Source organism: Apteryx mantelli, chromosome 18, assembly GCF_036417845.1.
Source record: "Apteryx mantelli isolate bAptMan1 chromosome 18, bAptMan1.hap1, whole genome shotgun sequence".
Taxonomy (NCBI): domain Eukaryota; kingdom Metazoa; phylum Chordata; class Aves; order Apterygiformes; family Apterygidae; genus Apteryx; species Apteryx mantelli.
Genome location: NC_089995.1, coordinates 16,327,368 through 16,345,280, shown reverse-complemented (window position 1 = coordinate 16,345,280; position 17,913 = coordinate 16,327,368). Strand labels below are relative to the sequence as shown.

Here is a 17,913-nt window from a genome sequence, read left to right as displayed (position 1 = left end):
TTGTGTCTCCCAGCTCCCCTGGCCCCAGTGCACAGCCCACACCTCTCCAGTTTGCTGCACTTGCTCTTCCTCTATTGCTCTGGCATGATGGCTTATGCACCGAGATGTGAAATGGATGTTTGAGCCCATCCATTCAAAACCAATCCCACAAGATGAGTTTGTCTGGATTTTATACTATGCTAGTCCCCTGATCCACTCACAGTCTGAAAACAGCAACATGTGAAAGAGAGGTATTCAGACTGGAGCTGGCCAAAAGTAGAAAACAGAACGGAAAAGCTTGTTATTTTCAAGTTGTTTCTATTTCACAGAATATGATTTTTTTTCTTAAACTCAGAATTTTCATTTTTCAACTTCTGCTCCACTGAACACAATAAATTAAATAATGCGTAAATCTCTCTCTCTCTCTCTCTCTCTCTCTCCCTTTTTCTATATGAAACTTCCTTTTATCCTTTAACTGAAGATTAGGACTGAGAAAAGTGACTAAGAGAGAAAAAGATAATAAAAAGGAAAACAGATGATAAAGTTCCCTAGAAAACTCTTGGCAACTCAACAATAAATTGAAGAAGAAGGAAAGATAGCAAAAGAAGAAAATATTTTTTTCCCCCCAAATTTTGGGCTATGAGAAAAAAACTGGACAATTTTGGAAATGTCGAATCATTTGGGGGCACTTTGGGGATTCAGAAAAGCTACTTTTCATTGAACATATGTTTTGAATGAAAGTGTTTACCAGTTTCAATCTGTTACTCGTCCAAGCACATTTGCATAGACACCTCTAGCCTGCTCAGTGCCAAAGTGTGTGAATACTTACGTAGGACCCTCACGCCATGCTTCAAGGCCTGCACCCGGCTGGGCTCCATGGACATGCTGAGCATCGTCTGCTGCCCTCCAATAGTGCAAACCTGGTTTTCTTGGGCAGCCTGCTTGAACATGACCATGAGTTGGTTGGCAATGACGGTGTTCAGCACAGAAATGACGACCATGGGGAACACGAAAGAGATGAAGGTGTTGACCTGTGGGGGAGAGATGTGGCACAGTCAAGGGAGGAGAATGATCAGTGAACCAAGAGATTGTATTTTATTTCACACGGCAAGCGACAAACAGCATGCAATGGTAATCTTTTCCAAGCTCTTACTCTGCTGATTTTGGCTTTTGAAGAAGAAGGCTTATTGCACAGAGGGAAAACTTAAACAACACTGACATACATTCATTCAGGTGGGTCAACCTCAAGGAAGACAAAGTCGCTTGCATCCAATTATGCTGTCTTCCCCTTTTCAGTGCAGTTCATTGCCAGAAATGTCTTGACTGAAGTATGCCATTGATCTTTTTATCTTGTGAACAGCAGGATACTTCTTAGCTTTCATTGTGCATAGAACGATTTCTAAATAACAGTATATTACTGTATTTTTTCTTTATTGTGAGCTCTCCTTGGAATCTTTATACTCTCTTTTTTGTGTTATGGCCTTTCCTAGCAGGTTTAATGACAGCTTTTTGTTATCTGCTGATCAAATTATCCAATAAACCTTGTGCCTTAAAGGATTAAAATTGATCAGAATAAACAAGTGGAAGTTGTATTGTTTTTAGTACAAATTATTTGATTACTACAGTTTTGATAAAATTAAATGGAGGATCAGATTAAGCAGTGATTGAATCAAGTGGAAGTCACTGTTCGTGTCAAATAAAAGCAGGAAGTCTTTCTGAGTGCCTTCTGTGCTGTCTATAAACCCAACTGGAAACGAGTTTAACAAGAAGCAGCCTGGGGAGGAAGAGGCACCTATAGCTCCGCCTGTGTGTTTGTGTCAAGGCTGACATGATGGGATGGTGCCCTCCTCATCAGCACACCGGGACTGAGAGCAAGACTCTTCCTCTCCGTGGTATGGCTCAGGAGGAAGTGTATCACATTACTGTGATGAGTGCAGACCAAATCAAAAGTCCCTTAAAGTCTTCCCAGTGATTTAATGTCCCATGGCCCAAGCTGATGAGAAGGATGCTTTCTCCCTCATGTCTTTAAGTGATCTGCGATGGTGGGAACTGTACATTTGTAGGAAGTGAATCGGTGCAACTGTACCTACATTAGGATCTCTATTTTAACCTTGATCTTTGTACAGAAAACTTCTTAGTTTTGTGTCTTTCACTTCCACATCTTATGAAATCCTTTGACTGGAAGCTGACATTTTCTGCCTGCCTGTTTGTTTGCAATGAAAGCAGTGGCATGGACGATGACTGTACATCTGCAGGGGTCCACAGACACCGTCACCAGCTGGGCAGGGTTTTCCTCCCACAAGCTTCTGTGATAACTCATGTCTCTTGGAAGCTTGACAGGTCATAATGCAGCATAAACTGGGACAGTTTTAAAATTTCAAAATATTAATGGTAGTTAAACTGCGTGCTATAAATCACTGGAAGTATGGAAGCAGTTTTATTAAAAGTGATAAAACAATAAAAATAATAAAACAGCAAAAACAACAGGGAGTTTTGCCCATGTCGTAGCATTCCAAGCATTCTGACTTTTTCTCCCAGATAGCTGCATTACTCTTTTACCTGAGTGCCCTAAAATACAGAAGTAACCCTGCACCCTAAGCCAACCATGCATACTTCTGCAGACTGAAGAACTAGGAAAGCCTCATCTACAAACAAGTGCTCCATCTTCTTTGATGGAGACATCCCCTCTCCAACCACATGCAGCATGATCACCGAAGTATACAGGCACTCACCAGCTGTATATCCAAATCTAGGTCAGATATGTATTCTCTTTGCTCTGGAGGGATTCAGAAATGCCAGAGTTGAAGATAAGGGTGGAAAAAGAATCCCAAACCACCCAGAATGCAACACAGTATCCGTAAAACAAAGAAATAAGTAGCACATAAGCATATGGGTAGCAGGTGCACTGACAATTAGAAGCACTTAAGTTTCTTTTTTCATTAATTTAAGAAAGATACAATTCCTCTTTTGGCAAAGACAGGTAGCATTGTTATTGCCAAAGTTTTCTTTAGTTAGATCAAATCTCTGTACAGTATGTGCTCCGGAGCTTGATGCATTTAACAAAAATACCAGCTGAGTTTTTGTCTCTAGCAACCCACAACTGTGAGAACATCTCTCTTGGTTTATGCTAGTAATAACAGTAGAACTCTATGGACAACTTCCTGAGGAAATTCCTAGATACACACCACCATTATAAGCTGTAATGACCTCTTCTGTTAAAGATATAGTAGTTTTCTAAGCTACCCTTACCTTCTATAAGGTAACAGACATCACACCCCCTGAATATAAAAAATGACTTATTTTTTGGAGTCTTCTCAAGACACTAAGAAAGATCATTAAGCAGCAGGGACCAAGTTCTCATCTGGTACAAAGTGAGAGAGTAATTTGTGCTTGTAAAGAACTGGGTTTATTTATTTAATCTTCACAATACAGCTGGGCTGAGCAGGAGCACACAGGGGTGAAATGACTTGTCCAGACATATCAGGTCAGGCTCAGAAATGAGCGCTGTGGTCTTACACGCCTATTTCTATTGCTTTAGCTGCTGAATGTCCTTATTTCCTACCTGTTGTACAATGTTTGCAAATCAGTAAAGGGAAATGCTTAACTCTATCACCTGAGATTCAGAGTCTGTTGGCTTTTGTTCAAAAACTTTGCCCTAGCTACAAATTAATCTTGCCTAATATAATTATACAGAGCTCAGAAAATCTTTTCTGAGCTTTCTTTAAAACCTTGATTCATTCCTTAATTGTATTGTACAGTCTGCAAAGAGCTTGAGAAACTGTCTAGAATAGTATTGACTTTCCCTTTTATGAATTGTTATGATAAAATTGTAAAAATTGCATGCTTTCCACGAAAGGCTATATTTAAAGATTTTTTTTTCCTGTCTTCATTTGTACCAAAACTCTCATATAGTTAAAAAAAATTCAATATTTTCCCTGGAGACAGAAGGTTTTAATTTGGGGAAAGAATTATTTTCAAGCACAAACTCCTGAGCACAATAAAAGCTACAAAAGCTAATCTCCCTGCTCTGAACCCTTTGTATTTCAGTGTTATGTTTTCTGGGGTTTGTGAGTTCAGACCCCAGTCAATTCTGTAGGGCAACACAGCAACACTTCATTTTCAGGTGACTTTGCACACTGCTGGAGCTCACGCCTGAAACACCTCTCTGCAAAGACAACAGAAAGTTCCCCACTGGCTTCAAGAGGAGCTGGTCTGGGATCCCAGGACTACACATTCAAAGTTCTTCAGGAGCAGAAAACCTTATATAGGTGTTTAATGGGGTTTCCTACAGTGCTGAAACACCTAATGTCTGTGGGACTAAAACAGCTACAGCTGTCAGTGAACACCTTTGTGAGCCTTTGTGTCCTTATGTACCTTACAGATCTCTCTCTGGGATCTAGCTGAAGCAATCAGAGTCGAAAATTAAAGTTAAAGATGAAGATCTCCCACATGGGGAAATGACTTAAGCTCCAAAGCATTCATATCTAATGCTGAAGCAAAATTTTCACTATTTCACAAGGCCATAACAGTTTTCTTTTTTTTTTTGCAGCTTTTTTTACTTTCCCTTCACTAACAGTCATTTTTTATGAGGGTCCCTACACCTCACAAAACACATGCTTCTCACCAGGACAGGAGAAATTAAAGTGGGGCTTTAGACAGAATCCATGTTCACTTCTTCCCTGAAAGTCTAGGTCTTTAGATTGGCTCATCATGGAAAGGACATTTTGTGTGATGCTGTTTCTAAACTATTTCAGTATTCAGGGTTGTTTGGATCCACAATCAGAGTGGCTTGGACTCATCTCTGCTATTACCAGGAAAGGTTCAGTTTGATTCTGCTCTCCATTAAAATTGATATGTTTGCATCAGTGTAAAATCACCAGATCCAACATCTCTACTTGGCACCGTGATGGGTAGTGACATCTGAAGCTTGAACATATTGCAGAAGCACAAAGCTGCACACAGAAAGCCTCAGCGTGGACTGCTCTCTAGTGTAAAAAACCCTGTAACCGTGTGCTAAATCCTCACGGAAAAAAAAGAAAATTCAATACTACAGTGTTTGCCACTGGCAAGAAAGAATGAAACACTAACCCACTTCCATGCTGCTATCACTCCTGCAATCAGTGAGGTCCTAAAAGCCGTTCAGGCACCAAGCTTGTAGCGTTTGTGGGATGGGATTATTCCTCAGGACTGAATTGCACTTTGTCTTGTGTAAAATAACAACTTTTTCTTCCACCACCGCTTGGGCAGTAACACTCAGTGCTGGTTTGTTGTGTTTCTCCTGGGATCTGCTCCCAACTTGGCCACAACTGTCTGATATCAATATGGAGGAGAGGGATGAAGGCACCTGAAAACATTCATGCGTACGGTCCTCAATTTACCCTCTGCCTTATTCACTGAGCGTGAAATGGAGAGGACAACTCCCTCACAGGACACCGAGAGGATGAGAGCCTTTCAGGACTGGGGGCCAGTGAGAGCCATGTGTGCAAACGTGGGATGAGGCTCAGACTGGCTCTTTTGATCGGGAAGAGCACAAGCCACAGCAGCGATAGTGGTTGGCTCTTTTTCCTACCCTCAGAGAACATCCTCCCTGTCTACATAGCTTGTCTGAACTGAAGCTCCCCCACAGAAAAGGTTTAACACACTGATGGTTGCTTGATACATGAACCAGGATATGCCCAGGATAACAGGCCATGGCCATCAGCACAGTATTAAGACAAAGAGACACACTTGGAAGGATAAATAGAAATTACTACCAGATGTGTAAGCATCTATGGTGTTTAAAGGAGAAAAGGTGGAGGAGACCTTCAAGAGAACTGCCTGCTCTGTGCTTTGTAGGGAGGTGCCTTTCAGATTATACAGCCCTTCCCAACCACTAATTTCATCCCTCCTGGCTTCCTTCCTTTTGCAGACAGATTGCAATTCTCTCCTAGTTTAATTTAGTCAGAATTTTTCTCCTTCTCCTCAATGGACCAAAGCTGGCTGCCCAAAACACCCCCTAACTTCCAGAACCAGCCACCCAAGACAGTGAATTTCCAGTTTACACAAGTCTCATAGACAGCAGGATCTGGCCCTCAGAAAGGCTACCCTACAGACACCAGTCACGCTTCCTTGGACTGTACTGTACTCTATAAAATTGTGAAGAGGTGTATGCCAGCTAAGGGCAAACTCCCAGCAGAAAGCTCTGTTTAGACACTCTCCTCATGCAGGAGTGGCTGAGATATTTGATTGCTTGGTGGATATAAAGACATGACAGCAATATGTGCTCTGACGTATCCAGTTCTTAGGAGTGCAATGCCTGCGTAGGCTTCCAAGCTGTGACGCTGATTGCTCACTGCTGCTCCGTGTCACATGCCAAAGCTGCCTTCACAGCTTGGATTTGATGGCTGCAAGGGCCCTTTTCTGCCCAGGCTCTTGGAGAACTGCCCTGAGCCTTCCTGGCCTCTGAAGAACTGCTACCAACAGGGGAAGCTGGCTTTCCTCCTGAGTGAGTATGACGTGCACAGCGGGTCTCCCAGACCCAAGAGAGGTGGCTTGACCTTGCTGTGGGTCCATTTAGTCAATCACATCTCCCGGCATACTTTTCATCCTTGCTTTCTCTTAGCCCTCTGTTACCAAAGAAGCTTTAATTCAGCCCCACATATGAAGCCTGAAAATGAGCCAGGGTTTTGCTGGGCACAGAAGACAGAGCAAGGTTGGCGATGGGGCTTCATAAACTCGTGAGAAGACAAATGGAAATTCATGGAAATTAAGTCACATTTCTGGAGGGGAAAAAGCCAGTTATCAGCCTATCTCAATTGGCTCAATAAAAATCCTACTTTGTGTTGTTTATCTGAGCAGGAGGAGACTGGAGAATTCAACGTGATGTGAATTTTCCTGTTCTTTCAAAATAGGAGGATCAGAGAGACACAGGGGAATGGACAAGCAAAATCAAGTGAAAACAAATAAGAACCCAGTTCTTGGGTTTGTGACTTTTCCTAAATCTTTTGTACTGAAAACAACTCCCTTGGCTCTGCTTAGCTTCATGCTGACATGATTTGCTTTTGCCAAGTTGTCCCTCAAATTATTCAGCTGCCATGGTTTCCCTGGGTTACCACTGAAAGCAGACATCAGTTCATTCACAGTGGTGGTAGGTAAGATAGGCATATAACTTAGCTCAATGACTCTCCACAGGGTTTAAATAGGTCCTGTAAATTAGAAGTTTTGCAAAGGTTTGTTCAGTAGTGCTCCAGGGTCACTTTTGGAGGAACGTATACCCAAAGGCCACTTTGGAAAGAGATGTTTTTTCAGTTGGGAACTTCCATTTCCCTTCTTCCTACAAACCCGGACTTTAGCATCTATATATTTGAGAGTGAGGAGGGGAAAAACTACATCTGTTAGAGGAATTTTATGCACTTACAGAGAGTAAGGGTGCAGCTTGCTCTGTGCCTCACCCCAGGGTAGTGATCCCTGGCTGCATGTCCAGCCCAGGCATGGGAACAAGCTCTCCCAGGGACTGCTGGAAGCCATACAGGTTGGGTTTATCTACCCTGTCCCAGCACACGAGGGATCTTTAACTGCTCAGGTCATGGCTCTTATCTACTTCTGCATAGTAGCCTGGAGCAGTATTTCTAAAAGGACAAGGCAGTGGCAAATTCCCCCCAAAAAGGTTTTTTCTAGTATCATTGTGCCAAAGGAAAAGCTTACCTCCATGTAAGGAAAACAGAAGAGAGACCAGTTTGCAGGCCCCACTGCTTGCTAATGGCAGAGGTGTGTTGCTGAGGGCTAGGGACGAGCTGAGAGAGGTCAGAAGGTACGAAGGGAATTTGTCTAGTCACTCTGCAATGGCACAAGCATTCGTACAGGTCTGCTCCGCTTCCTTGCTATTTAATGTTATGACTTTCATATAAGATCAGAATCTTTCCCTAAGGAATCACATCTGCATATAAATGTGCTGAGCTACTATGGATTTTCAATTAAACTCACAGGGCATTTCCCCTTTAATAACAGTCAGCAAAAACCTTCCTAACTGGCAACTGCAGACTTAAAGCACTCAAGAGGGAGGCTCACTCCAAGTGAGGAGAAGGAGAGTTAGTGGAGTCCTGGTGCTCATTTTCTGATTTTCTTTATTTCTGTGACATTAATGACTGTTATTTTTAAAGCAGGAGAAAAACTTGTAAAATCAAGGGTCAGTTCCCTGATTAGAAACTCTTTATCCCACCTGAGGGAACGTCAGAGGAAGATCCTGCTCTAGCTGCAGTAGGGCAGTTTTGCTCCAAGCCAGATTCGATTGCCTGAATCACCTGAGTGCCAGTAAGTGACTATTTCCATGATCCTTCAGTGCATACTTTTGAAAAGGTAAAGAACTGTTAACAGATATTTTTAGATATTTTACTAGGTCTGAGACTGCTAAATCAGTTTAAAGTTTAAAATCGGGTAAAGCCTGGATCTAGTCTAGGGTAACAAATTAAACATGTCCAGTGGAAGTACTTATAATAAAAAAAACCAAAAACCCAGAATGATCCAAATATTTTGAATGAAAGAGTTTGTATCACAAAATGCCCTTTTATTGAAACTGAAAAAGTAAATATTTTTTAAATTTGTGTTTTGTATTTACCCATGAAAAGTTCTCTTTTCCTAAATAAATATATAACACAAAGCACGAAATAAAAATGCCAAAGTATGAAATAAAGTATGAAACGCCAGTAGCCATGGCAGTACCGTGCTGTGTCATATGGCACTGGTGCCTCCCACAAACCAGCAGTTCCAGATTTCAAAGAGACCTGCCAGGAATCAGTGACAGCAGGAACAAGTTACCATAAGCGGAGGTGTGGGACAGCTGGAAACAAACAGCCTGAGATGAAGGGATAATTTTAGCCCTGAGTTATGACAAAGTTTTCGTGGCAGAGACCAGAGCGGTTCATCCTGGTAACACTGTTGGAGTGAGATGCAGGAGTAAGGCAACCTCGCGCCTCCTGCCCTGCACCTGATTAATGAGGAAGTGACAGCAAAAAACTAAATACTGGATTTCTGTCAGCAACATGTGTCCTGAGACAAATGCAGCTGCCTGCCAAAAAGACTGACCAAAGCTGAGGGAGAGGTGAGGCCGGAGGCCCTGGCGCGGTGAGGGGTCGTTTCCAGCAGTGAGTGCTGCCACTGGGGCAGAGGGATTTGTTCTCCCTCCTGTCTGGGGACATGAGAAGCGGGGAAGACAGTGAGCTGGTGAAAACTCACCCGGACTGAATAAGCTTATCTCAGTCTTTGTTTCCTCTCAGTTACATTTGCCTGCGGGAAGCCTTCAGCTTCCCCCGAAACCTGGCTGAGAAACACCTTCAGGTGCGGGAGGGAAACTGGCTGTGATTCTTCCAGCTTTCTGCTGGAATCTTTCTTCATGCAGAGACTCTCCATCAGTTCAGTGACCCCTTGGATCCTGAGGACATGCCTTGGGAAATGGCTGCTAAACCCCCAAAGGGCTGAAAAGCATCTCAGGAGAAGATGTGCCTTTGCTGGTTTCTGGAAGTGACGATAGAGAGGTCTCAGCTCCTAAGGATGCGCAGTATCATTCAGCGTGTGTTTTTGAGTAAATCAATTAAACCACATAGATGGGATTTAACAATCTACCACATTTTGGATCACCTCATTTCCAATGGAAATGAAAAGTAAATTATCCTCCTCCTGGCTGTGGAGGCAGTATTGTTAGCATATGTCAATCAGAAAAGCACATTCTGCTACATCAACGTTTGACTGCCAAAAAGACTTATTTGACTAAATGTACTTTACAAAATTACTGGTTATCTCACCCAGTGTCCAGAATTAGCATTTTTTAACCACCCAGTGGATAATTTCAGCCTTTAATAAGCAAACTGCCATAATTCTTGATATGGCAACCTGTGGAAGACAAAGCAGAAAAAGGAAACGCACATGACATTGGCATGCCAAAAAGAACATTTGGCAATGATACTCATATTTGATGTTCACAGAATGTATCTGATAAAATCCAAAAGTTTTTTTCAGAAAATAAATTACCATCTAATTAAATCCCATCTTTGCATAGCTTTCCAAATTTCCATGCCAAATATTTAGCAGTTATCAGCTAAATGCCATTCCTTAGATATAACAGGGCAGGATAGGTTTGCAATTGTGAGTGATGAAAGAAAGTAGTAACTGCTTTCATAACCAATACCTGGGAGAGGGAAGAATGCGGAAACTGAAAAACTGTACCCTAAAAAGGGAAAAATGGAGAGGCATTTCAGTGCAGCTTGGTTTAGAGTGTATTACTTAGCACCAGATTTTAGTATAAAATCTTTCCAATATTTCATCTCTCAGGTCATTTATTTAGTAAATGTCTAAATTAAATCTGCGGATCTGAGGAAGCCTAAAAGAATATGAAAGTAAGAGAACAAACTAAGAAGCCTGAAATGCTTGACTGGATATCCAATACCAGTGAGGACTTGTACTGCAGAATATGTGCACTGGTCCTTTTCCAAGACAAGTGTGTCCTGGTGTGGAAATATAAATAATGGATAAATAGGAATAGGGCCAGGTGACAAAGCCTGTGTTTGATTTGGAGCTCTAACAAGGTATTTGAGCAAGGGCTTGATCTTTACACATTTCTAGTTTTAACTTACGCAAACCTGCCTGTCATATTTTATTGCTGTGGTTGCTATTGAAAACACCCCTGACAGTGTGATACAATTTGACATAGCTGTCATCCTCGCATCAAGGCTGCCCTGAGACGTGGACGGCAGGGGTAGCTCTAAGTGCTCTGTGCCTGCTCACTTGGCAGCTGCATGTACATATGCTCACATCCTGCCACCCCAGCAAGGTCCTCTCGTATCTCCAGAGAGTGATGCATGTAACACTGCCTCTACGCAGAGAGCAGGGGAGTTTTGCTGGCCGAGTGAAATTATTCCCCCTTTTCCCCAGTAACCAGAAATAACACATAAAAATCTGATAACAGGCATTATATCCTATTGTTACTTTAATCAGGGGACCAAAGGCAAGATACCGAAATCCAGCTGCTGATATTTAAAACGATATGAGAAGTGGCCACAGAACACTCTGGTTATTATCACACTCTAAACCCTAGACTATTATATCTAGCTCTAGGTCAATATGGGTTCCATATTTCATATCCAAGGCAACAGAGTATGATAGCTTGAATTGTGCTAATCTAATCTCAGATGGCTCCCTGTCCATCTTGTGGGAGCTGTAAGCACAGACCAATAAGATTGAGGAGCAGCTTAACTCTACCCCAGTGAGGCATTTTCTAAAGTGTTAAATATCATCCTGAGGCATTTAAAATAAAGGTTATAATGATACAAAATGTTGTTCACAGGCACAGGTATCTGATGCCAAAATATTACAGTCAGCTACCAATTACAGAGGCAACCTTTGAAGCTAGGACACAGCTGAGCAGGGCCAATGGGGAAATACGGCAGCATCCTGGCACCTGCCTGGGAGAGTGGCTGACACCAGACACAAACTCTTCCAAAAGGTCCTCAGAATTCATATGTTTCCCACAATAAAAGGAGCAAAAAGATGTTGCTGGACTGGATGCTGGGTGGGTTCTCAGCTCAGTTTCATTACTGAGTGCAGGGCAGGACTTGGAATATGGCACCTCATCCCTCTGGGCCTTCCTGTCACCTTTGGCAGTGTGGGAATTAAAGGGCATAGTCCTAAATTTGTAGTGGGCCAAAAGATCACAGGGTAAGTGCTAATTGTGATTAGATTATTTCTGTGCTCATGTCAGGAGACAAGCATTTTTCATGACCAAAAAGAAGGAAATTGGAAATCTGTTAGGATCAAAGACTGACACAAATTCAACTGGCGGAGTGAGAGTGTGAACTCCTTTTGGCATGAGTTTGGAAACAAAAAAACAGCTAAGATCTCTTTTCCACATTTCTGCCTCACTTCTTAGAGTTTAATTTTGCTCTAGTATTGAGATCAGAAAGTGGATCCACTTAAAATGCATTTTCATTAGCATTTTGTGTTTGCTCCAGCATAGTGATGTTTTCCTGGTAATAAGCCTTCTCTCCTTAGATCCATGAACATCACAAGAGAGTCAGTGCAGATTAGGATATTAAGAATAATTAACATGTAACATTTTTAAGCCTGTGTGCAGTCCCACAGTGATGAACTATAATGGGAATGCAGAACAGCTAATGATCTCGAGAAGTTAAGTTAATCACACACTCTGCAGGAGTTAATCAGATACAGAACAGATGGAAATAAATTGCATAGAGACAAAAAAATCTATCATATCGCTATGGCAGAAACATTCTACTAGCTTTCCCATTCATAAATCTCCCTTCATGGAGAAATCATTTGTTCATAAGAAACAACATCTGATGCAGAACAACTTAAATGCATCTCTAGCTCGTGATGGGATTTGTGAAGATGTCAGAGCACTGAGTAATGGTAGCATTCCTGAGCTTGACTGGATACCTGATGAGATCATTTAACATTATTTCTATGCACAGTTTTAATCCTGTGGCTAAAGTATTTTCAGATTTATCATAGGTAATAGCAAAAAGGCATGATTCATACATAAGTGTGTGATATAAGGCTTATTATTCCTAATTGTACACAGGGGTAATACCTGAGTATCCACACATCTGGGGACCTCAGAGTTCCCTATTACGCTGCTAAATGCCAGAAAACCTTCTTCGTTATCACTGTTCACAAGAAGAAACTTCCTCCTCTCCTGATCTTCAGGATACCAGTCTCAAACCTGAATGGCTCTTCTGGTCCTGCTCCCAAAGAAAGAGACAGAGCTGTGAAATTTGGGAGATTCTGGAAGGGTATACTGGAGAACTGGGCAAATGTGAAGGTGCAAGAGGCACCTGGTTTTAAGATTTGCCACACATTTGTTGCAAAATGCCTTGTTTTACATTATGGACATTCATCTTTATCACTCAGTAAAACTGAAGGACAAAAGAATGTTTATTAAAAAAAATGCAAGAGTAAAACAGCTACCAAAAAAGAGGGGGGAAAAAAAGAAAGAAAACACCTCACTAGGTTTATACTTGATGAAGATGTTTTTGGCAACTTCAGCATCTCACTTCAGTTAATCTAGAGCCTCTTGCTACTGACTTAAGAGGGAGATGTGGAAGCTAAAATGGAGATATTTTTGTGCAGGATGGCTGCTGCCTCCCCGTACCTGGTGAAGGGGGAAAAAAGAAGCGACAGAGCAAAAGTGATAACCCTCTTTTTGCTGTCAGTATGTTTGCTGGGCTCAACTGCACTCCTCAGGTCTGGTTGTCCATAACACTATCTATGGTTGAACAAAATCTCAGTGAATAATGTTCTTGATTTTCCCTTTGAACATGCAAATCTTCATTGCTATTTCCCCCCTTGACAGCTATATTCTACTGAAGGGGAAATAATATTTCAGCTTCAAATGACAGGTTGGAAATATGCTTTAAATAATTTACCAATGCAGTTGGATTTCAGTGCTTGCTATCTGCTGGTATTTTGGTTCTTACTTGTTTTTGCCAAAGGGCTATTGCCCATCACCTATCACAACCTATTTCATTTTCTCCAACACTGCTGCTTGTCAGACATATAAATAATTTAATAAATGTTGATATAGTGCTTAATGCTCCTGACATTTGAGTAATTTAGTCCTAACACAGACTTTGTTGTCTGGAGACTTTTAGTTATTTTGTGTCTATCATCTCTCCTTCCTTCTTTCTTACAAGATATTGCAAAAACAGTGGGGGCTCGTGTGGTGGACATTTGTCCAAAGGAGGTGCCTCCATGTGTTAGTGCTTGCCCTGGTGCTGGCTGATTTTGCTCTGTTGAGGGTAGCTAATGATGTCCTTGTCAAAACTGAGAAAAATCATCCTGCTTCCTATCCTGCTAGACATGACTGTGAGCTCTCAGTACAACCGATGCTCCAGCTCCTGCTGGGTGGGTTTTGCAACCTGGGGCTGGCGCCGAAGTGGCAGCCGCTACAGTCTTGAGAGTGCAGACTATGTGTCTGGCTTAGTGGTGTATCTCCATGTGAATAAATCACAACAGATGTTTTTGTGAGTCAGGACCAGGATCCTTGCTTCTCTAACATCTGCGTGTTATTCCGTACTTCTTCAGTTCATGCTCAAGGATATTCATTGTAATGAATGAGACCATTATGCTTGGATATTTTCTCCCGAAGCAAGTCAAAAAATAATCAAACTGTGGTGACAGTCAATTATACCTCAACTTTTCTTGTTCTGTCTTTTGGTAACATTGAGTCATTTCAGTCCTGATAATTGGGATGGATGGCTTTTGCCTACGCGTGTATTAAAACACTTAAAGGGACCAGGCCAGCATGGGAATTTCCAGCCAGTGTTACAGAAGTAAAATAAAGCAAAAGGCACAAAAACACCAGCATGGAAATATATAAAGCACAGACTTCTAAATACTAAGACCAGTAAGCAGTTAAATGAAGTGATGTTTGATTTCTTTCTTCCCACACATTCTTGGCAATGTATGGTAGATGTATCATGACAGAAAAATAAGGGTCTGTTATGCCCACATAGTGACTGTAAGACTTCAGTTTTACACTCAGTCCATGGCGATATCGCAGCTGAGCACTGTCATGCAGAAATGGGGTGATGGGCTCCTCTCCGCTGCTGACGTCGAAGCTGCATCCAGGCAGCGGGAGGCAAAGCCCCTGCCACAGCCAGGGCATAGGGAATACGAAGCTGCAGGGTGGCATTCCTCTCCTGCCCTTTACAGGGGGAGAAATGAGAAATGGGGATGCCGCCAGCAGGTGAAATGAGCTGAATCACAGGCAGCCACACGCTCATTAGAGGGAGTGGGGGTGTAGGGGAATTAGAAAATGAGCTCCAACACCCAGGATGGTTTTGAAAATTTTAGGCAGAGACTTTACTATAAAACAAGCCAGTAACTAAAACCTTTAGCCTGATACATGAAGCATGTGCTTCAAGAGAGAGTTAACTAAAAGAAGATGGGAAGAACACGTCCTTCTCCCATCAAACACATTGGACCTGATTCTGGTTTTGCATGTTCTTTGGGAGGAGATGGAGGCAGTCCTGTAGAAAAGGCTAAGAGGTGATATAGATGTCTGAGAGGCAAGTGAGAACGTTGCAAAGAATGCTTTGTCTGTTGAATTATGTTTCAGGATCAAATATTCTGAAGCTATTTGTAGTATTTCACATATGCTGAGAAGTTACATTAACATAGCTAGTAAAATAACAGCTTGTCTGCTTAAAATAATTAGTAGTTGACAAATGGGTTGAATTTTAAATCCATGAGGAGCTCTGGTTAGCACTAATAAACTTTGATTAAGGTAGCAATTAAAATCTAACAATCTCTCTGGGGGTCTGAACTTTAAAACTGAAGTTTGGAATATTCCTCAATTTACTAAGAAAATACCATAGTTGCTCCCCAACTTGCATTATTAGGCCATGGTAGTGCAGGTCTGTTGTCTTTATTTTTTTAAGTTAAAACAAACTAATTTCAATATGAAGTACTGGATCTCAGTCCCACAGCCAGGGGCAGAAACCAGCATCTGTCCCAGGATAACACCTGGTCCACATAAACAACAATTCCTGGTACAGGTGATGTTTAGCAGTGTGGTTTAGCATTTCTGTAACGGGAAAACTTCCAATACAGATATTACTACAGTGACAAAAAAGGCCTTTGGCTGGTTGTATTTAGTGTGGGTATGTAATTATGATGGGAAAAATACTTTTCCCCAGGGTAGCTGACAGCTTTCCCCATGAAACCTTTCCAGGAGAAAGTGGCTTTGCACTCAAGAAACTCAACCTTTTCTGGAGGTGCGATGGGAGAGCACAGTGGTTGGGGAAGGAAAGCTGGCCAGGACAGGGGACACCAGGGTTAAGGAAGGTGAAGGACAAGGTAAGAACTGAATTAAGCACCACTGTGGCTTTGGGGAGAGGCAGCTGTAAAAGGATGCAGAGATGGAGGTGGCTTTTAACCATGCTTAAGGAACAGCAGTGATTTTGGACAGCCTCTTCTGTCATCGGCAGCATAGGCCAGAACTAGTCTTCATGCTTCTGCTCAGCTCAGTCAGAAATGTTGTCCACAGACAGACACATAGAAAATCCATGCAACTATTGCTAGGTTCCATTGTTAATCAACAAGCAAGTGCAATAAAATTAATTACACAGGCTGTGGTTAAAATCATTACACCAAGTAACTCCGAGTTTCTCTAGAGGAAGTTAATGCTGTAAGACCCTCTTGAGGTCCCTATTTCCATGGCAGTCCTTCCCAGGAGGCTGCACCTCTCCCTTTTCTCAATAGGCTCTGAAGTGGGCTGGAGAGATCTCCAACTCTCCTTGAAGATGTTTTCCTACTTTGGAAATGTAGCTGACCTCTCCAAAGCAAACAAGGTCAAGTAGCACTCTGTGTGTGTGTGTGTGTGTGTGTGTGTGTGTGTGTGTGCACATGCATCTCTCCTGAATAGCCCTCCTGCAGCTCTGAGAGACTCGACTATGCATCTCTTAATCAGGATGATTGGATTTGCTACCAAGAAAAAATGTCTTCCAGGTAGTATCTTGAGGAAGACTAAAATTATCTCCCTCTGCTGTGCTTGAACAGTGTGACTGAGGCAAATCAAGATGCACATTTTTGTTTATAGACCTGCTTCACTGATTTAAGATCATGGGGCTACTCACAAAGGTCTCTGGGATTTTCTGATCTAGTCAAACATGAGAAAGTTTCAGTCACTTCTCTGCAGTTTTCTATTTTCGAAGGAAGAAAATGCATTTGTATTTCACTGAGCACCTATTTTATGGTGGCCAAATCCTTTTGCTTTGTCATTCTCTTGCTGTGGGCAAGGCATAAATATAACACAAAATAAAATTTGTCTTTCTTCTTTTATCACACACTAGCTGGGCATCCTCCATTAATTACTTTTCCTCCACCAACACATAAGCTGAATGCCAGGGGGACAAAAATAGGAATACGGTGTGAATTGGGAGATACTTGGTTCTCTAGCGTTCCCAGCGTGAATGGAAGTGGATCAGTAAGGCTGCCTTTGTTGGCTGGCTTTAATCACCAAACGTGTTATAATATTGTTATGTTACAGTCAATTTTTTCAGGTCTGTTCCTGCTGACTTTGGGAGCAGCTGAAATAAGGCCTTTATAACTCTTGAGTATTTCTAGTAGCCATCGTTGAAGAAATAGAACAGCAAGAAATTTGTTAGTGTGCATCTTAGTCCCTGTGCTCAAATGCAGGGTCTGTTTACGTGGGAAAACGAGGGGGGTCTGACGGAAGCCATGTCCCCTTCTCCTGCCAGGCCTCGGTCTACAGGACATACCTCTGAGCTGCTGCTCACTCATCCTTTAAACTCCAACAGCCTGATGTGTATTTTTCTAGGCCAGGATTATTATCTTTAATTTACAATGCGAAGCTCAGACCTACTGAGGCCTGAAGAAAGTTAGAGACAATGATGTCATTGGACTGCAGGACATTTCCCATTTATCCTGAAGAATCACCTCCTCTTTTCAATCCTGCTTTGAAAATCACTTTTGCTTCCACAGATCTGAGTGAAACTGATGGTTTCTCCACCGCTCTGCTTGTTCATCAGTACATTTACAGAGTCCACCCATTGCAGCCAGGGAGTTAAGGCTGTTTACAGCAAGAAAGAGATGGAGAGCTGATGATGTAAAGCAATGGAGGAGGAATGGGAAAAAGAATTCTGTCCAGAGGACAGAAAAAAAAAAATCACTCTCAGTTCAATGTGTGTATCACCTTCTTTTCTTGGTGTTGTAAGAGTGAAAAACAAATGGCTCAGATAAATGCAGAAAGGGAGAAAAAATGACAGCATGATAGCTAGAAATGCTCAGAGCTACCTTTTTCAAAGGAGGCTTGAGAACCGGGCACAATTTCGCATTTACATTTGAGTGAGTAATTACCATGCCCGAAGTGTTGAGACAGGTCACTCTTCATGCAAAATGGATGCATGGGTTGACCTGGCCTGG

At 42.1% G+C, this 17,913-nt stretch overlaps 1 protein-coding gene across 1 annotated transcript in view; it reads right to left on the bottom strand.

Annotated features, from left to right (window-relative positions):
* NTSR1 (neurotensin receptor 1) overlaps positions 1–17,913 on the bottom strand; it is a 64,277-nt gene that overhangs the window by 15,377 nt on the left and 30,987 nt on the right. The window contains exon 2 of the mRNA XM_013959890.2: positions 809–1,010. Within this exon, the coding sequence (XP_013815344.2) occupies positions 809–1,010 (202 nt within the window). The remainder of the gene's footprint in view (positions 1–808; positions 1,011–17,913) is intronic.